At 41.4% G+C, this 21141-nt stretch overlaps 1 protein-coding gene across 5 annotated transcripts in view; it reads left to right on the forward strand.

Annotated features, from left to right (window-relative positions):
* ARHGAP12 (Rho GTPase activating protein 12) overlaps nucleotides 1-21141 on the forward strand; it is a 109983-nt gene that overhangs the window by 12808 nt on the left and 76034 nt on the right. For all 5 annotated transcript variants that reach the window (XM_060162738.1, XM_060162748.1, XM_060162757.1 and 2 more), the window contains exons 2-3: nucleotides 4044-4082; nucleotides 5740-6494. In XM_060162738.1, coding sequence (XP_060018721.1) covers nucleotides 5811-6494 — 684 coding nt within the window. In that variant the 5' untranslated portion in view covers nucleotides 4044-4082; nucleotides 5740-5810. The remainder of the gene's footprint in view (nucleotides 1-4043; nucleotides 4083-5739; nucleotides 6495-21141) is intronic.

Raw genomic sequence — 21141 nt, forward strand, 5'->3', positions numbered from 1 at the left:
ATTCTCCCAGCATTATCTTTCACAGAGCAGAAGTTTTTAATTTTAATAAAGTCCTATTTAATTTTTTCTTTCATGGATTATGCATTTAGTGGTATATCTAAAGACTAATTGTCAAACCCAAGGTTATATTTCTTCCTTTTTAAATTGGAATATTTTCTTCACTGTTGTCACAATCCAAGAAAAATTTCTTACGTCCACCTCATTTCTTTCTTTTTTTAAAAAATTAATTAATTAATTAATTAATTTTTGGCTATGTTGGGTCTTCGTTGCCACACGTGGGCTTTCTCTAGTTGGGGCGAGCGGGCGCTACTGTTTGTTGCGGTGCGCGGGCTTCTCATTGCAGTGGCTTCTCTTGTTGCAAAGCATGGGCTCTAGAGCGCAGGTCAGTAGTTGTGGCATGTGGGTTCAGTAGTTGTGGCATGTGGGCTCAGTAGTTGTGGCTCACGGACTCTAGAGCACAGGCTCAGTAGTCGTGGCTCACGGGCTTAGTTGCTCTGTGGCATGTGGCATCTTCCTGGACCAGGGATCAAACCTGTGTCTCCTGCATTAGCAGGCAGATTCTTAACCACTGCGCCACCAGGGAAGCCCGCAAATATCATTTTTATTAAAATCTGCTTGCTCTCCCAAGTACTTCTTTTGTTGTTCCCTCATTTTTGTTTCATATTTCAATCTGGGTGTGAATTTGCTTTACCAGTTTGTGCTTGGCTGAGTTTTCTACTGCTTTCCAGTTACCTGATTATTTCCTGTCTCCTTTCTGGTGTTCCTATTTTTGCTATTTCTTTATGACCAGAATAGTTTATAATAGCAATGAGTATATTTTGCTTCTGTTCTTTAGGCCTAAATATATATCTTATATTCTATATGTTTTTATTCTTAGAAAACAGGGATCATGCATTAAGAAAAAAACCTCAGGTGCCCTATCATGGCCTGTGATTTCTTGTTAAGTGTACAATCTACAAAATTATTTGGTGGAATAATTTCTTATTGTGGAACTTATGCTGGAGTTGTTTTTAACTTTTTTGTTGTGCTCATTAAGTTTAATTGATTTCTTTAGTAGGGGGCTGTTTAGGGAGTGTTAATTTTAAACAAGTACTTTTAAAGCTACTGGAGGACTTAGTGTCAAGAATCGGTGCTTAAATTGTGGTATTTTTAAGTGGGTTAATATGTGTGTGAGGCTATATTAGCATTTTGTTGTTCATGGTGTTAGAATTGCTAAGTACGTTGTACATGTATGTATCAGACTTAAATTGTAAGGTCATTAATTATGGATACAATTATCCCAGTCCTCTTAAGACTTTGTTTACTTGTTTACTTTTTGATGTACCTGGTAAGGATCTCACACTGTGAGATGTAGTTGATTAAAGCAGATGTCTTGGGGGAGGAAGATAACATTTGCTGGCTGTGTAATTTGTGCTAGGAAAGAAAATGAGAAAAATTAGACAGAAAGGAGGAGTCCATTAGATTTTAAAATAGCCTGGTAGAAATGAATCTGACTTTGGTGGGGGTGGGGAAGAAATAAAAGTTGTAAAAGGTTGTGTGTCTCTGGGTGTGTCTGTTCTTGTTGAAGCTCGAGGAAGAGGACCACTGGTAAGAGGCTTTTCACGCCTCAAAGAAAAGCAGTGGTTGTTACCGAATAGTAGATGTGCAAAAACTCTATCCTCGTGGTTGGGTGCTTAGTAGTTGTGTGTGTGTGATGAAAAAGGGTGGAGGAGTGTGGTGGTAAGTATAGAATATGTTTCAATTGGAGGAGTGTTGTGCTCAGAGGGCGTTGTAGTTGAACAAGATTCTAATCGAAATACTTGAGAGGTTAAGATAGCAGGATAAACAGTGCTCAACCTAATCTAAAGAGAAGAATACACAGTGTGGGGAGGGATAAATTAGAAGTTTGGGATTAACATACACAGGCTAGTCCGTATAAAATAGAAAATCAAGGGACTTCTTTGGTGGCGCACTGGTTAGGAATCCGCCTGCCAATGCAGGGGACAGGGGTTCAAGCCCTGGTCTGGAAAGATCCCACATGCTGTGGAGCAACTAAGCTTGTGTGCCACAACTACTGAGCCCGCGAGCCACAATTGCTGAGCCCGCGTGCCACAACTACTGAGCCCGTGGGCCTAGAGCCCGTGCTCCGCAGCAAGAGAAGCCACCACAGTGAGAAGCCTGCACACTGCAACAAAGAGTAGCACCCACTCACCGCAACTAGAGAAAGCCCGTGCACAGCAATGGAAGACCCAACACAGCCAAAAAATAAATAAACAAAATAAAATAAAAATTAAAAATAAAAGAGATGATCACTCTTAATTAAAAAAAAGATAATCAACAAGGACCTATTGTATAGTACAGGGAACTATACTCAATATTATATAATAACCTATAAGGGAAAAGAATCTGAAAAAGAATGTATATATAACTGAAGTGCTGTGCTGTATACCTGAAACTTACATGATATTGTAAAACAAGTATACTTCAATAAAAAACTTAAAAAATCCACAGTTTGGGGAATAGACGAAGAAACAAACCAAAATTAAAACCACAAACATTTGTTTTAATGCAGCTTATGTTTTTAAATAAAAATAGGCAGCAGATGTTATTCACATATATGCAGATAAATTTCTCTTAGATCCAAGTTTTTAGAGCTACCCCACAATTATTTTAATTTGAATCTGTAGTTTATAATAGGGCTTTTCTCTTCATATTTATTTTATCTAACTTTTCCTAGACCTTGGATTGTGATACATAATTCCTGCTACGTGACTTTCTAGAAGTTTATTATTTCAGTTGTCTCGGGCTTCCCAGTTCGTTTCCCACCCCCATCCCCGTATTAACTAGAAACCTGTTCTCAGGTCCTGTTACCCCTGTGCTCACTCTTGCTCATGTCATCTGCCTTGTATCAACTAGCTGTTCTATCTGGATGTCTTTTGACTGCTTCTCCGTCTTTCTTGTCCTCCCACTTCTCATTTCCTTTACAGTACTGAGAACTTTAGTTTGGGTGTCCCATGTTGAGTGTGGTGAAACTGACTTTCCGTTTTCCCTGGTTCCTCTTCCTCCATACCTCTGCGGTCGGTGGGGAAGGTGTGGTCGTAAAGCCTGGCAGTGAGAGGCCCGGGCGTGGACGCCGCTAACCTGTGCTGCACTCCACCCCACAGCCCCTCCCGTGCTACCAGGAAACCATGCAGTTTACTCCTTACTCTTCATACTTCCCTTTGATCCATGCCCGCGGATCAGTGTCTGAGCGGTTCTGGTACACCTGAGCTCCTGTAGCCTTCTGTGTATTCCCTGACTTGTTTCAGTATCTTCAGAGATGTTTCGTAAGTTATTTTATTACTTCCTGGAAAGTAAAAGAAAAAAAACATCACCTGAGGATAAGTATTTCAATGTGGAGTTTTGAAAAGTTGTAGTGAAAACCTTTTATGTAGGTAAAAGGATTAAGGTTCATAGTGACTAATGCCCTGGTAATGCGTGAAAATAAAGGCTGATTGCTCTGAAGCTTAGAATTTCTATTTACTGTGTGGGGAAAGACCAGGCAGATTGGGCAGGGTCGGGGTGGGGGGGGGAGATTTTGGATATGGTTAAGTTTTAGGTACCTGTTAGGACACTGAGTGGATTCAGTTGTTGTGTGTCAGTAGTCGCCTTTAATCTAGAAGAATCTCTCTCTCTCTTTCATTTTTCATGAAATTGAGTTTTTGAAGAGTTCAGGTGTGTTCCTCATAGAATGTCTCACATTCTGGGTTTGTTTTTTACTAACGATTTTACAAAAGTTGTTACTCATGTTATTAGAAGTTTGAAAAGATATTTCTGTCAGGGTAAAAACTAAGGGCGAAAATGAAGTTGAAACGAAGTGGAAATGAAGTAGGAGGGGCAGTGGTAAAGGGTGCTTTGTTTGGAGGGCGGTGCTGGATGCAGTCGTGATATGTAAAATTGTACCGTGTGCCTTATAGCTGTGGTAAAAAAGTTATGCTTCTAAAACCGCGAGCAACATTGCATTCTTAGCCTTCTTTAAGCAATCTCGGTTAAAGTTAATGAACTTTATTATTTTTTTTCTATAGGTTTAAATGTAAGACTGGCTGTTTAGTTCTCCTTCTAAGGTAAGTTTTTTATTTTTATTATTTTTTTTGAAACAACATTACTATATTAAATTTATTATTCAAGTAGTTTGTCTAGAAAGTAAATTTTAGTTGCTGGAATTGTATGCCTAACTAGTTATCACCTGGGCTTTGTCTGTTTCAGAGGATGTTGTCCGCAGGGGCGTGGTGGTTACTGCACATATAGTGTAAATAGTTCCGTGCCGGTACTTAGGTGCTGAGGAAACTTGGGAGGCTACGCGACCTTGTAGGAACGTTTCCGGTACATCTCACTAGTCAGAGTTACTCTGGTTTGCCTGAGGACCCTGGAGTGCTGGGTTGGGTGTGTTTTCCTAGGGCTGCTGTAACAAAGTGCTGCCAACTGGGTGACCTGAAAACTACAGAAGCTTACCCTCTCACTGTTCTGGAGCCAGAGGTCCTCTGTGCTCCCTCTGAAGGCTCTAGGGGAGAACCCTTCCTCGCCCATTCCAGTTTCTGGCGGTTGCTGGCATTCCTTGACTTGTAGCTGCTTCACTCCCCATTTCTGCCTCTGTCTGCACGTGGTCTTATTCCCTCCGTGTCTCCTCTCCTTGTCTCCAAGGATTTGGGGCCCACCCTAATCAATGTGAACTTATCTCAAATTGACCCTAGTCCCAAGTACGGTCACGTTCACAGGTCCTGTGTTAGGACTTAGACATACCTTTTTGGGGAACACAATTCATCCCACAGTAGTTGGGGCTCGACTTGAATTGTAGCAAAATCGAGGTGCTGTGATCATTCTGAAGCTTGAATGCTGTGTTTTATGAGGTACTAAAATATTTGGAATTGTAACAGTGAATCCTAGGTTTCTCAAGCCATTTTAGGGATATTTCTAGTAGACTTTGCATGGGTGTGTGTGTGTGTGTGTGTGTGTGTGTGTGTGTGTGTGTGTGTGTGTGTGTGTGTGTGTAAAATTTACAAATAAAAAGACTGGTTACTTGCTGGGATTTGTGGGATTCAGCTAAGGAGGATGTCATCGTCCTGGGGTGGATGTAAGAGGAAACAAAAGTAAACTAGCAGATGCTTTTCTCTGTTGTGTGTATTTTGCCTAAAAATAACAATGCTGCTTTTTAATCAGTTTATATTAGAAAATGAAACATATATTTGGATAACTTTTTTTTAAGCTCACTAATGCACTTGATCATTTTAGAAAATAAAGAATACAGGGTCAGTGAATGAAATTCAGGGTCATTGAAATTCAGCCTCAGCTTCAAAGAGGGTTTTTGATAAGGCACACAGTGAACCTAGAGCAATGCCTGGCCTTGGTAAGTGCCTAACATGTATTAGTTATTGTTAGTGAGCCTTTCTAAGAAAGTGAAGGAGGTTTGAGGTAGTCATGAAAGGAAGGAAAGTTCTTCTCACCTCTTATTTTTGATAGTCGTACGTCTGGTTGGTTAGTGTATTTACCATTCCAGTCATTGGTTCAGTTTTGGTCATAAACGACTGAAAAGTGTAGATTACAGTTAGAATGAGAGTGTTTGTAATGCAGGACCATACATACAATATTAGACACATGTTTAATTTCTGGGTTTGAGATTTGAAGGTAATGTTCTTTATTCTATGATGCTTGTGAATGAATATTAAAAATCCAGACTATGTTAACTTTTTTCTTCATTCTCTTCCTTCATTTAAATAAAAATAGCCGTATCGATCCAACAAGCCACAGAGCCATAATGTGGCAAAGCATCCTTTTTGAGAGGTGAATATTACGGAATGAAAATGGCTGACAGAGGTGGGAAGATTGTTCCAGGGCAGGTGTATATTGAAGTGGAATATGATTACGAATACGAAGCGAAGGACAGAAAGGTCGTGATCAAACAAGGGGAGCGATATATCCTGGTGAAGAAGACCAACGATGACTGGTGGCAGGTGAAGCTGGATGAGAACTCCAAAGCGTTTTACGTGCCTGCCCAGTATGTGAGGGAGGTCGGCCGCAGAGCCCTGATGCCACCTGTGAAACAGGCAGCGGGGCTGCCGAATCATTCTGTGAAAACGATGCAGAGTCTCCACCTGCAGAGGTCCACAGAAAATGTGAGCAAATTGCCCGAGCTTTCAAGTTTTGGAAAGCCGTCGCCGTCTGTGCAAGGAACAGGTCTTACTCGTGATGCCAATCAGAATTTTGGACCCAGTTATATTCCAGGTCAGACTGTCAACCTCAGCCTGGACCTGACCCATAATAATGGAAAGTTCAACAGTGACTCACATTCTCCCAAAGTTTCTGGCCAGAATAGGACACGGTTATTTGGTCACTTTCCTGGTCCGGAGTTCTTGGACGTAGAGAAAGCTGGCTTCTCCCAGGAACAGTCTTGTGATTCAGCAGGAGAAGGCTCGGAACGGATACATCACGATTCAGAGTCCGGTGATGAGCTTAGCAGCAGCTCCACTGAGCAGATAAGGGTAAGACTGAAAGTGGACGATGGAACACTTGTGCCACCTTCATAACCGTTTAATTATAGGTGTTACTATTTAAAAATTTTTTTTTTTTTTGCGGTACGCGGGCCTCTCACTGTTGTGTCCTCTCCCGTTGTGGCATGTGGGATCTTCCCGGACCAGGGAACGAACCCGTGTCCCCTGCATCGGCAGGTGGACTCTGAACCACTGCGCCACCAGGGAAGCCCCTTTGTGTCAATTTGTCAAGTAAAGTGAAGTAATTTTAAAAGCACATGCGTGAAACTGAAATGTGTTTAGAAAAGTTTAATTATTAGTGAATTTGATAAATTTTGGGCCTAAAGCTCTGTTGTAAGTTTTATTCATCAAATTCAGTCAGTGAGGCTGCTCTTAAGGTGTGTCTGATGGTAATGGAACTAGTATGTTCTTTTTCTTTTATAGGTTTTAATTTTTCTTGTGACATTTTGAGTGGAGACAGGAAAAAGGGAAGGTTCTCTAGAAAAACTTCCGATGCTTGAGATCAAGGCAGTTGCTGTCAGTTTATCCTCATTCGTCTTAGTCTTTTCTTCAGTCCTTACGTGATACTTTGATGTAGAATATTTCTTTCGTGTGTCCTGGAATTTTTCTGCATATGGCTCCTTATGTATTAGTTGGACTTGGGAAAGACATGTGTTTTCTCTTCCATCTGGCCATCACCACTGTTTCACACCTGAAATTACGCTTTATGTGTAGGTCCACTAGCAGCCCTGTGTTCTCTTCATCGTGCTCATCTTAAATTCACTACGTGGAAGGTCATGGCTCCTAACCTCTCCTGGACTATTTGGAGATCCTGTTTGATTTCTCTAGCCAGACCTCGTCCTAGCTCTTCATGGCAGCTGTTTCAGACCTTTTCAGTTTTATTCAGTTCTCTGATTCACCTGCTTTTCCCTGCTGTCTTAGCAGATAGTCTTGCCTTCTGCTTCACGGCAGAAGTGAAAACTGTAGGGTGGGAACTGCTTCTGCTTGGGGAGGACGTATGCACAGCAGTTAATCGAGCTGTCCTTAGATTTGAATCCGGGTCCATATCTCTTGCCGGCTGAGTGATAATTGGGGCCAGTTACTTAACTTCTGTGTGTCTCAGTTTCCTCCTCTTGACATGGGGATCACGAGTGGGTTCCTGTATACCTAGCATGCCTGGCACTCAAGCAAGTAGAGTAGGTATCTACTGCTGCTTAATAAATTACCCCCAGATCTCCTGGCTTAAAACAGTAAACATTTATTATGTCACAGTTTCTGTGGCTCAGTCATTCAGAAGCAGCTTAGTTGGTGGTTTTAAAGGCTTAGGGTCTCTCACGGGGTTGGCGTCTTACGAAGTCTTGGCCGGGCCGGAGCAGCTGCCTCTAGGATGGTCACTCCCGTGGTCCTGTTTGGGCCTCTTTGCAGATGCTTGAACGTTGCGACTGGCTCCCCCAGACAGAGCCGTCCAAGAGGGAAGAGGGTGGGAGCTGCGTTGTCTTCTATGCCGCGATGTTGGAAGTTGCGCCCTGTCACGTCTTAGCAGTCGCACAGCTCAGCCCCGCTCTGTGTGGAGGTTACAGCACAGAGTGTGAATGTCAGGCTACGGGACATTAAGGGTCACCTCGGGGCTGGCTATCGCAGTATGCATTCGGAACCACGGAGCTGTCATTACGGTTGTCGTCGTCGTTTCTGTTACAGTTATTCCCACCATGAAACCTACAGGTGCACCAGTGTCATCAGCAATCTCCCCCCAGTACAGGCAGTGCAGGCGTGGCATCTTCTATCAATGAGTGGTCTCTTCATATTTGCTTTTCCCTCTTTTTCACAAACCTTTTGCTAAACATTGTGTAGCGTTGTGCTCGTATGGCTTTAGACTCATTATTTACCAAGTTTTTTCCTTCAGGATGTACATTTGCTCATGTTTTCCTATTTTAGTAAAGCTCTTCAGCAATACCTTCCCTTCCGAGTATCACCTTATCACTCTTTACTGGCAACTTCTGGAAAGAGTTGCACGTATTTGCTTCTTTGTGTTCGCTCATTTCCTGCTCATTCCTTAACCTGGTCTCATACGGCTTCACCACCCCACCTAAACAGCTTCTGCTAAAAGCTGCCCACGGTTTCATTGTTGATAAATGTACAGACAGTTAAAAAAAATTATATATAATCATATCATGGTTACAGTGAACAAGATTAATAACCAAAAGGCAACTTAAAATAATTTTTCACTGAGGCATAGCATATAATCACGTGTGTAAATTGTACTAATCTTAAATGTATGGCTTGATAGATTTGTGCTTGTGTAAAGCCATGAGCCCCTTCCCAGTCAGTATCTACGCCCTCCCCGCCGTGTCTCTGCTAAGAGATTTTCATTCTTCTGACATGGTAGTACTGATCAGTCTTCTTTAACTAAACTTCCATTTTGAGATGATTGTAGCTCCATAAGCAGTGGTAGGAAACCATAGTGAGGGGTCCCCTGTGCCCTCTGTCCATTTACCTCCGTTGTAACGTCTTGCCAGACTGGACTGTAGTATCACAGTCAGGGTGTTGATGTTGGTACAGGTGAGATGCTGGGCGTTTCCATCAACACAACGAACCCTTATGTTGCCCTCTTAATGGCCACACCCGCTCCCCTCCCACCCCCAACGCCGCTTAACCGCTCACCACCACTAATCTGTTCTCCATTTTTATAATATTGTCATTTCAGGAATGTTATATAAATGGACTCACAGCCTATGTAGCTTTCTGGGATTGGCTTTTTAAAAAATATTTATTTATTTATTTGGCTGTTTCAGGTCTTAGTTACGGCACGCGGGGTCTTTGTTGCAGTGTGCAGGCTCTTCTTTGCGGCACGTGGGCTTCTCTCTAGTTGTGGCTCACAAGCTCAGTAGTTGAGATGCGTGGGCTCTCTAGGTGTGGCGCGTGGGCTTATTAGTTGTGGCATGTGGGCTTAGTCGCCCTGCAGCATGTGGGATCTTAGTTCCCCAGCCAGGGATTGAACCTGCGTTCCCTGCGTTGGAAGGTGGATTCTTAACCACTGAACCACTAGGGAAGTCCCCGGGATTGGCTTTTATCATTCCACACGATTCTCTGGAGATTGATCCAGGTTGTTGTGTGTATCAGGGTTTGTTCTTTTTGTTGTTAACTAGTATTCTATGGTATGGATGTACCGTACTTAAAAATAATTCACCCGTTGAAGAATGTCTGCGTTTCCAGTTTTTGGCTTTTGCAAACAAAGCTGCTACGTATAAACGTTTGTGCACAGGTTTTTGTGTGAACGTACCTTCTTTATTTCTTTGGCATAAATGCCCGTGTGTATAATTGCTGTTTAACTTTTCAAGAAAATTAAGCAGCAGTTATATGGCAGTTGCACGTTTAATTTTTCAAGAAGCTGCCAAGCTGTTTCCTAGAGCGGCTGCACATTTTACACTTACGTCAGCAGTGCTTGTGGTCCAGGTCCTCTGCATGCGCACCCGCATTTGGTGTTGTCTCATTTTTTTATTTCAGCCATTCTGATAGGTGTGTAGTGATTGCTCCTGATTTTAATTTCCATTTCCCGAATGGCTAATGATGTTGAACACCTTTTATGTGCTTATTTGCCATCAATAGATCCTTCTCATTGAAATGTCTCTTCAAGGCTTTTGCCTGTTTTTAATTAGACTTTTGTACTGTTGAGTTTTAAAATTTTTTTATTTTATTTTTTTACTTTTTATTTTTTTAATCTTTATTGGAGTGTAATTGCAATTTACAATGGTGTGTTAGTTTCTGCTGTACAACAAAGCGAATCAGCTCTATGTATACATATATCCCCATACCCCCTCCCTCTTGAGCCTCCCTCCCACCCTCCCTATCCCACCCCTCTAGGTCATCACAAAGCATCAAGCTGATTAGAGAGTCTCTTTTTAGTATAGTCTAGATACTAGTCATTTGTCAGATATATAATTTGCAAATATTTTCTCCCAATGTCTTTTTGTACTCTTAACAGTGTCTTTTGCAGAGCAAAGGTTTTTAATTTTGATAAAGTCCAATTTATTAATTTTCCCTTTTATGGATCAGGCTTTTGTGTCAAATCTTAAGAACTCGCTATATAGCTCTATTAGTCAGGGTTCTCCAGGGAAACAAGCAATAAGGCGTGTGTGTGTGTGTGTGTGTGTGTGTGTGTGTGTATGGAGAGAGATTTATTTTAAGGAATTGGCTTATGTGATTATACAAGTTGGCAAGTCCAACACCTGCAGGATGGGATGGTAGGCCGGAGACCCAGGGGAGAGCCAGTGTTGAAGTTCAGATCCGAAGTTTGTCTGCTGGCAGAACTTATTCTTGCACGGGAGGTCAGTCTTCCGTTGTCTGAGGGCCTTCAACTGACTGGATGAGGCCACCCACTCTATTGGGGGCAGGGGGCAAGCTGATTTATTCAGAGTCCACCAATTTAAATGTTAATTGCATCCAAAACACCCTCACAGAAACATCTAGAATAATGCTTCACCAAATATCTGGCCCAGCTGAGCTGACACACAAAATTAACCATCACAGTAGGTTTAGATTCTAAATATTTGCCTCAAGTATTTTTTTTCCCCTAAAAGTTTATAGTTTTACATTTGAATCTGTGATCCATTTTTTAAAAAAATCTATTTATTTATTTATTTATTTTTAGCTGTGTTGGGTCTTTGGTTTTGTGCACGGGCTTTCTCTAGTTGAGGTGAGTGGGGGCTACTCTTTGCTGCGGTACACAGGCTTCTCATAGTGATGGTTTCTCTTGTTGTGGCGCATGGGCTCTAGGCACGCGGGCTTCGGTAGTTGTGGTGCACAGGCTTCAGTAGTTGTGGCACGTGGGCTCAGTAGTTGTGGTGCACGGGCTTAGTTGCTCCGCGGCATGTGGGATCTTCTCGTACCAGGGCATGAACCCGTGTCCCCTGCATTGGCAGGCGGATTTTTAACCACTGCTCCACCAGGGAAGTCCCTGTGATCCATTTTGAGTTTAATTTTTGTATGAGGTTAAATCAGGGTTCATTTTTTTTGGCCTATGGGTATCTGATTACTACAGTACTGTTCGTTGAAAAGCTATCTTTCCTCCAATAAATTGCTTTTACACTTCTGTCAAAAATCAGCTGGCCACACTTGTATGGGTCTGTTTCTGGGCCATCTCTTCTGTTTCACTCAGAGACATGTATGTCCCTCCTCTAATACCACACAGGCTTCATTACTCTAGCTATATAATAGCCTTGAAATTGAGTAAACTGATTCCTCCTACTTTCTTCTTTTTCCAAGATATTTTTGCTATTGTAGGCTGAAGAGGGGAAGAAGGCCTTTGCAGATATGATTAAGGTAAGGATTTTGAGATGAGGACATTATCCTGGACCCTACATGCAACCACAGATGTCCATAGAGAGGCAGAGGGGCACCACACAGAGGGAAGGTGTGAAGATGGAGCAGAGGCAGGTTTGAAGATGCCAGCTGGGATTCTAATAGGGATCATCTGTAGGTTGATTTGGGGAGTAATGCCATCTTAACAGTATTAACATTTCTTGCAGGCAGGTCTGCTAGTGCTGAATTCTCTGTTTTGTTTGTTCAGGAAAGTGCTTCACTTTGACGCATGATTTCTTTAGATACAGAGTTCTTGTTGGTGATTTTTTTCTTTCAACACTTGAAATATTTTTCCCACTCTTCTTTTGTTTGCATGGTCTCCAGAGAGAAGTATGCTGTAACTCTTATTCTTGTTCTTCAGTAGTTCAGTGTTTTTGCTTCTGGCTTCTTTCAAGATTTTCTCTTCATCTTTGGTTTTCTGCAGTTTGTGTGCGTTTTTTTGTACTTTGGTATTTGTGTAAGTTTTTGGTATTTATCCTGCTTTCAGTTTGGGAAATTTCTGTTGACGTATCTTCAAGCTCATTGATTCTTTTCCCAGCCGTGTCCAGTCTACTGATCATCACATCAAAGGCATTTTCTCTTTTCTGTTACAGTGTTTTAATTTGTGGCATTTCTTTTTGATTCTGTCTTAGATTTTCCATCCCTCTGCTTGCATTACTCATTTGTTCTTGTATGTTGCCTACTTTTTCCTTTACAGCCCTTAAAATATTAATAGTAGTTATTTTAAATTCCACCTGATAATTCCAACATCTGTGCCGTATCTGAGTTTGATGCTACCTTTATCTCTTTAGATGATTTTTTTCTTGCCTTTTGCCATGCTTCGTAGTTTTTGTTGAGAGCCAGACATGTTTTATTGGGTAATAGGAATGGAAGTAAATAGGCCTCTAGCGTGCAGTGTTATGTTCAACGGCCTAGAAATTGGACTGTGTTTAAGGTTTGATGTAGTTGTAGGTACCAGACAGAGGCTTTAACTTCTTCAAGTACCCATGTTTTTGGCCTTCTCTGAGAGTTCCTCATTAGTGCCTGGCTCCCCAGTACATCTTCGTGCTGCCTTCCTGGCCGGGGCGGGGGGTGGCGGCAGTGCCTCATTCCTTGGCCCACATGCCCTCCACCGATGTGCTGGTCAGAGGATGGCCTCCTTGCTGCTCGGCGGTGGTGCAGGTTCTGAGTCTCCAGTAAGCGCCCTCTGTGTGTATGTACATAGGTTGGGGGGTCTTGTGACTGTCTGGCAGTGACCTCCCTGGTTGCTGCCTCTGCCTTCTCTGACACCACCCTGGCGGGGGTTGTAGGGTACCTGTTACAGCCATGCTTGCCACCGCTGGTGGTCTGTGGGTGGAATCGGTGGTTTGTTCTGTGCCATTTGGCTGGACTAGTGCGGTAATATCCAAAACCTTTCAGTCTTGCTGGTCTTCCCCTTTTCTGGATCTTCTGCTAGATGTAGAGCAGGGATTTGTTGGGGCTTTTTTGGTCTGTGCCTGTTGGTGTTTCTGGGTTGCTGACTTCCCTCTTTTTTTAAAAATATTTATTATATTTTGGGTGCACCTGTTTTTAGTTGCAGTGTGCGGACTTCTTAGTTGTGGCATGCAGACTTCTTAGTTGCGGCATGCGGACTCTTAGTTGTGGCATGTGGACTCTTAGTTGCAGCATGCATGTGGGATCTAGTTCCCCGACCAGGGATCGAACCTGGGCCTCCTGCATTGGGAGTGCAGAGTCTTACCCACTGGACCACCAGGGAAGTCCCTGACTTCCCTTTTCAAACCTGTGGTGTATGAAGCCACAGCTAAACCCAGGGAACTCACCGGTTTGTTGTTCATTGGGTCGTGAGGTCACAGTTGGTTTACCTTCTCTCTGCCTTTCAGAGTTGTCTTCTGTTTGTTTTATATATTATGTTTTTATTTATACCTAGTGTGAGGAATAGGGTAAAGTACATTTCCTCCTTTTTCCCAGAACTGGAAGTGATTGGTTAAGTTGTTAATGGTAGTTTTTAAGTACTCATTGTCTTGACCTCTTAACAGTCTTGGTTAGAGGATGGCCTCTTTGCCACTTGGCAGTGGTGAAAGTTCTCTGGGGGATCCTCTCATCACAAGCTTCCATCATGCCCTGTCTTTTCCCTTCGCTGTACTCATCACACTTATGATTGTGTTCTTTCTTCTCACTAGTCAGTCTGTGGTCTCCAAGGCCAAGCTATCTACCATGTCTTGATCTCTCTGTCTGTCCGGTGCCTAGCATAGTACCCTGGTACATAGTAGATGTGCTAAATGCTTCTGTAATAATGACCAGTGTTTAGCCACAAATACATGGAAGGGGAGACCTAGATTAATGTCCCATCAAAGATGCATGTTTCTGCTTGAAAAACAGCCATCCAGCAGTGCTATGACCTTTGACACAGCATAGGCTCTATGAAGAATGTTATTAGAGAGGTGAAGTTGGGGGTAGAAAACTGTAATGCAATAGAGAGATTCCAAAATTTGAGTAAAAATAAAATCATAGGGCTTCCCTGGTGGCGCAGTGGTTGAGAGTCCGCCTGCCGACGCAGGGGACGCGGGTTTGTGCCCCGGTCCGGGAAGATCCCACATGCTGTGGAGCGGTTGGTCCCGTGAGCCATGGCCACTGAGCCTGCGCGTCCGGAGCCTGTGCTCCGCAACAACAACAAAAAAATCATAATATTCAGTCTCCACCACCCCCCCTTAAATTGGGTACATCATATGCAGCGTCTTCATCAGATCAAGTTTTTAGGTCATTTCAAAGTTTATACTAATGGTTGATATGAAGATGAAACTGAAAAATCAGTGTTAGTTCCGAGCTCCAAACCTTAGAACAGCCTTAAAAATTATACGCTTTGCTCCTGATGCCCTATTTTTCTCTCATGATCTCATTAATATTCCTTTAATATGTGTGTCTTACCAGCCTTGAGTATCAAGTTTCCCGGTTCCCTGTAGTTAGAAAGTGAGGTCTAAAGCTGGAAAGTCGAGATGGTAGACCTTCATCTGTGAGGCTGACAGGATGCCAGAAGAAGTGATGACTTTAGGAAGAAGGCCAAAATACTGTAAAGCTGAGAATCATGTTATTTTAAAAATACAATATGAATGTTTATGATTATGAATCTAGAAATGTTTATGTTCTATATTAGCTTTTTTATATTTGCAGATATATTTATAGAAAGTTTCTTCATTGACAGTGCTAAACTAATGTATTTCTGGTATTTGAAATCTAATATTAAATTCATCTGGAAAATTTTATATATGGAACAATTCATCAACATTTCTAGGTGTTATCATAGTACACTAGGTTCACAAAATCAATTCTGTAATTTTTTATAGATTGAAGCTTTGTTTCTAATTGAAGAATATTTAAATATTTCTTTTTAGTCTTTATTCCCATATTATGTGGACTGTTAATACAGATGTTTATTGTATTTAAAAATACAGATTTTAATTATACAATCATAAATATATCTGTGTATTTACAAAGAAAGAATCATACTGTATGTGCAGTTTCACCCTACGGAGTATTTTCAAAATATCTATTATGCAAACAGAATATTTACTAAACAAAGAAGAATGCTGAGAGGTGTAATTTTTCAGGCTAATTAGATTTTCTGGTTAATTCAGGATTAGGTATAAAAGGTTTCAGTGTTTGTTAGAGATTTTCCTAAATCTGTTTCCACAAAGATGGTGCTGAATCTAAAAACAGACGTAAATTAGCTTTGTGTAGCGGCAGCTAATAATGCCCCCTTTCGTCCAGATCCTCGCTCGCTGTGGTAGACCCTTTTGTGAAGTCCTCCCCTGCCCTGCTGCTGGAACGCGTGGAGTCATTACTTAGCTTCCTTAAAATTCTCTGAAATGCTGCTTTGCCACCTGCTCAGACTCACCACAACTTCCTGTTTAATTTCTTTATTGCTTAGAGCAGCTCCCAAATTAGGAATTTTAGGAGATTTGGGTGCTGATGGCTTATGCTGTATAATGGCTTGAATAAGTTTTAGTGAATTTGTCTGAAAACCTAATCTTCAGCGTTTATATCATGATTTTCTTTGGTAAAGTATGGATGAAGTTCAGTGTCTTATTTCAAAGCAGTTGGAATTGTCTCTTGAGTGCTGGTATTGTTTATTTTACTTTTTTGTTGTTGTTGTCTTTTGTGATTTGCTCTCAAATTATGTCTCTCTCTCTCTTTTTAAAAATAAATTTATTTATTTGTTGATATTTATTTTTGGCTGTGTTGGGTCTTCGTTGCTGTGCCCGGGCTTTCTTTAGTTGTGTCGAGCGGGGGTTACTCTTCCTTGCGGTGCGCAGGCTTCTCACTGCGGTGGCTTCTCTTGTTGCAGAACACGGGCTCTAGGTGCACGGGCCTCAGTAGTTATAGCACAGGGCTCAGTAGTTGTGGCACACAGGCTTAGTTGCTCGGCAGCATGTGGGATCTTCCCGGACCAGGGCTCAAACCCGTGTCCCCTGCATTAGCAGGCAGATTCTTAACCACTGTGCCACCAGGGAAGCCCTGTTTTACTTTTTAAATTTAGGGCAATGTAGGTCTGAACTTGAGTTAGGACAGATGTGGCTTTTAAGATTTGGGACCTGCTGCTGAGTAGCTGTATGTCCATGGGCAAGTCCCCTAATCGCTGAGCCTCAGTTTTCTTACCTCTAAAAATGAACTGAGAATTGTTGTTATATTTAATGAAACACTGCGTGTGGAACTCCTTGTGTATCTGGCGCAAGGGAAGCCCCAAGCACGATACTAGTTCTAGTCTCTCCAAGCCTTACAGTTGCTGGCAGTCTTAGAGATGAGAATGCCCAGGCACAGTATGTTTAAGGGTTTCACTGCTCTTTCAGAACCCTTAGTTTTCTAAAACCTGATGTTTTAAGTTTATATATATATTAAAAATCACTAAAATCTTTCTTAGACCTTGAATCATAGGAGATGAACATTTTAAGTGGTTCCTGGATTTTTAAACAATTTTCAAAATTATTTTTAAATGTTTTTATAAAGTAGAAAGCTGTACCTTTACTTATTTGAGTGTGAAGGTGAACTCTGTATTCCTTTTGATAATAATTATTAGTAGAATTGGTGGTATATTTTTTGGCACAGAAACTGGAGTGATTAATATCTCTACCAAATTTCAGAAAGACGATCTCATGGGTGGCAGATCTACTTAATCAGATCAACTGGCAGGTATATTTAGTGGTTTTGCTTTTGAAGGCTGGCCAGCCAAATTACTGTCAGATTCTGGATTTTCTATATCCCCCTGCCCAGAATGCATAATCTAGTATTAACAGTACTTGACTCTTGAAAAATCAGTTAAAACAGTTGACTGTTTTGAGACAACCAAGATAGGTGTATCTGGTGACTTAATCATTAGAAGATAAAAGCGGAAAAGCTGGTAAACTGGAACTGACATTTCATTTAAATAACTAAAATAAATAATAAATAAAAGACTCAATATAAGAATAGATGTACATGAAATTGAACATATTTATAGTAAGCCCTTAATAGTCTCTGCCTGTGTTGAACAGGAAATGTATTAATGTGAAATCTGTAGGTGGAATAATCAAGTAGTTTTTCTCTCTCCCCTCGTTAATCTTTTTTTATTCTTTAAACTTACTTTAGCAAGTAGTAATTGATCAGCATTTTAGTTCCATTCCAGTTTTTGGACTGTCCTTTGCTTGAGCATATAAAGTACTAAAGGGGTGGTGGGAAGTAAAGAAAAGGGTTCTGATGATCTGCAGAAACGGTCATCATCGCCACATACGGAGAGTTGTTTGTATTAAGCTTGAATCTTATTTCAGTAATATTTTAATTCGTGACATCCCTGGGAGTGATGAGATCAGCAGTGCTCTTTTGGGTGGTTTTGTTAGTTTGTCCTTTAGCTTTCCTTTCTTTGTATTTTCCTCCTCTGAATAGCATTTGGGAAACTATCTTCTGTTTCTGCTTTCTAGGATCATCTTCTTGTCAAATCTTTCTACTAAATCAAAACAGGAATGAATAAAGTTGTTTTGATTTTATTTAATTGACTACGTATATATTTATAAAGTCACAGGATTTATATGAAAAATGCAATTTGATGAAAAATGCAATCAGAATTTGGTGAAAAATGCAAACTCCTCTCTCAAGAAATGCACATTTACATCAAATTTTGCTCTAATTTCAGGGTATCCAGAAACCCAGATTCTTAAAGTGAAAGTTCTGGGCAAGGTAATTATGGAGTGAAAATTGATAAATCTTTAAGGAAATTTAGGCATAAATGTCTAATTAGATGGAAATTTGGGAGAGGAGCTAGATCTGCTTGAAATTACATTTGGATCAAACCTGAAGGCAGAATTAATCGAGATCTCTTAGGATGACTGTTCTTACTTTCTTTGGCATGCCTTCTCTTCTCCATGAGAAGAGCACCTTGTTCTAACTGCTGCGGGTCTTTTCTCAGAAACTCTTGATATTAGAAAGTAAATGCTTATCATCTATCATTAACTTCTTCCTGGAATCAAGAGCCTGCTTTAATTGAGCATCGATCTGTTTATCAGGCTCCTTTCCGAGGATCTAGTGACAGCCGTAGACCATCTTTTCAAGCAAATGCCTGCACGTGTGTTCATGCATATGGTGCCGCGTCCACATGAAACTCTTTACATCCACCTCCCTTCCACCTTTTTCCTGCCCTTTTCTCACCTTTTCCTTTTCTAAGGCACGTTGGTCTCTTCTTTACCTTTCTTATAAACTTGACCTGTCCTTCTGCCTCATGATCCTAGATGCACTTGGCTTTATTTTACCCTTTTCTGCTTTAATTCCTGTCTGTTAGTCAGGACTTGGTGGCAGAAACCCAACTGTGCCTAGTTTAGGCAAAAGGGAATTTACTGGCTCATGTAACCCAACTAGAGGAAGGGTTTATTCATGTAGGCGTTAGGGGTGATTGGAACTAAGGCCTTCTCACTGTCAGGATTCCTTTTATCCTTTCTCTCTCATCTCTCATTCCCCTTCCATGACTCTGTCGTTCTTCCACACAGACTTCTTCCACATGGCTGTAGACAAGTTGCTGGCGAGTGCTAGGGTCACATCCTTAGTTTTTCTATTAGAGCGTCTATTTAGAGCATCTATTTTTCCTCCCTTAGTTCTAATTCAGAAAACCTTGGAGAGAGAATTGGCTTGGCTTGGATTATGCTTATGCTATGGCCAGGGGCACGGGTGGATCGTACCCAGACTGCGTAGCTGGAATTTGAGTAGAAGCAGTTCCCCCACGGAAGGAGCAGAGCTGTTCCCAGAATAAGGGAGAGGAGCCAGGCAGGCAAATAATAGTTGTCGACCGTATCTTCTTCTTCTGAGGTCTTCCCACTTCACACGCATTCTGTGCCAGGCCAGTTATCAAGTGCCACGAAGGCCAGGGGAAGAGCTGGCCAGGACAGAGTTATCAGGCTGATTCCAGTCCAGCGTAGGAAGAGCAAAGTAATATTCCCTTTGTGCACGTCCTACTCTCTTCAGATTGTAGTCTTTAAAGCCAAAGATTGTATCCTACCCATTTCTGCCAGCAAACTTCTGACAACAAATAATAAAGAATCTGTACACTGAAGGCGATACTGATGGAAAAAAAAAGCAACTTAATATGCATAACATGATACGTCTGCAGCTGATAAGAGGTGAACTTGCGATGGTTAATTTTAGGTGTCAGCTTGGCTGGACCATGGCGTCCAGGTACTTGGTCAAACATTATTCTGGATGTTTCTGTGAAGGTGTTTTTTGGATGAGATTAACATGTAAATTGGCGGACCTTGAGTAAAGCACGTTGTCCTCCATTATGTGGGTGGACCTCATCCAATCGGTTGGAGGCCTTAACAGAACAGAGACTAGAACCTCCCCTTGGTAAGAAGGAGTTCTGCCACCAGACCGCTCTTGAACTTGAACTGCTATGTTTCCCTTGGTCTCCAGCCTGCCAGGCTGCTCTGTAGATTTTGGACTTGCCAAGCCTTCACCATTGCATGAGCCAATTCCTTAAAATAAATCATTTTCTATATCTGTCTATCTGTCTATCTCTCTGTCTGTCTGCCTGTCTATACACCTCTTCTTGTATCTGTTTCTCTGGAGAACCGTAATGTACAGGTTACAGCTGCTGACTGCTCCACGCTTCTATCATCACAGTTAGATCCAGAAGAAAGACCTGAAGTTCGTATGTGAAATCCTTTGCAGGGACGGCTCACCTTAGCTTAATTAAGTCTTGTGCTCGTCTCTGGACCAATTCCTCTGGTAGGTAGGTTGAGCACTCTCATGCGTCAGCACTGTATTTATTGCCAGCCCATCACAAAGAAGGCATGAGGTGTGCAGGGTAGTATGATTGGCAGTACCACCAGAGTCCCAGCTTTCGGGGGAGGGCAGATAACCAAAGAAAGGGCCGCGGTGGTGCTCATACCTGAAACGAGGGCCTGCTGGGCAGTCAAAACAATACATGTTCATATGGTACAATTATTTGCTACACATTGGAATATATCTATCTTTTGGAATATGGAATGAGTGTATTCTTTATGTTTTAGAATTCTTGGATACTGTGTAACATCAATTGCATATAAATTTCTTCACTTCTATAGACCAGTTCTGATGGACTTTAATGCGTGAATTTTCCAGTTTGTGATTTGAAGTCTTAGACATGTTTAAAGATTAGTCACAGTGTCAGTTGACTTGAGATACTGGAAATTTCTCTCTCTGTCTCTTTAGATGTAAGTATGCATATATGTATGTATGTGCGTTTGTATGGATGTGTGTAAGTATGAGTGTATGTATCTGCACATACGTGTGTACATATGCATGTGCACGTACATGTATGTGTGCATGTGTGTATGCACGTGTGTGCATGCGTGTGCATGTATACACACATACATAATTTTAGTATGATTGTCGTAGAGTAGCAGTAGAAAAAGATGGTTGGAAAGATGACATAATTTTAAGACTCATTTAAAAATGTGTTCATTAAAAATGTTCTGTGTTTTCACCCTGTTTCCTTCGTAGGAAAGAATTTGCTAATCTAGGTGACATATCAACAAAAACAACAGATGTGAAAACATTTTTGCATTTTTGTTGAGAAAAATCTCATCTGTATGCATAGAATATCTTTAGCAATTGCTTCAGTAAATGCCAGACAGATGGTTTAAACTCAGGATGACTCCTTGAACAATTTTATCACAACAATTATTTTGAAACGTGTTATAACAACATTTGAGCTCACATTTCTGGAGAATCATGAATGTAACTTGGTACGTTAAAGGGAGAGGGAAAGGACTAGGCTTCTAAACCAGAGAAATTTGTGTCTCGGAGCCTTTCTACAAGATGCTTGACT

The sequence above is a fragment of the Lagenorhynchus albirostris genome, chromosome 1 (genome assembly GCF_949774975.1).
Source record: "Lagenorhynchus albirostris chromosome 1, mLagAlb1.1, whole genome shotgun sequence".
Taxonomy (NCBI): Eukaryota; Metazoa; Chordata; class Mammalia; order Artiodactyla; family Delphinidae; genus Lagenorhynchus; species Lagenorhynchus albirostris.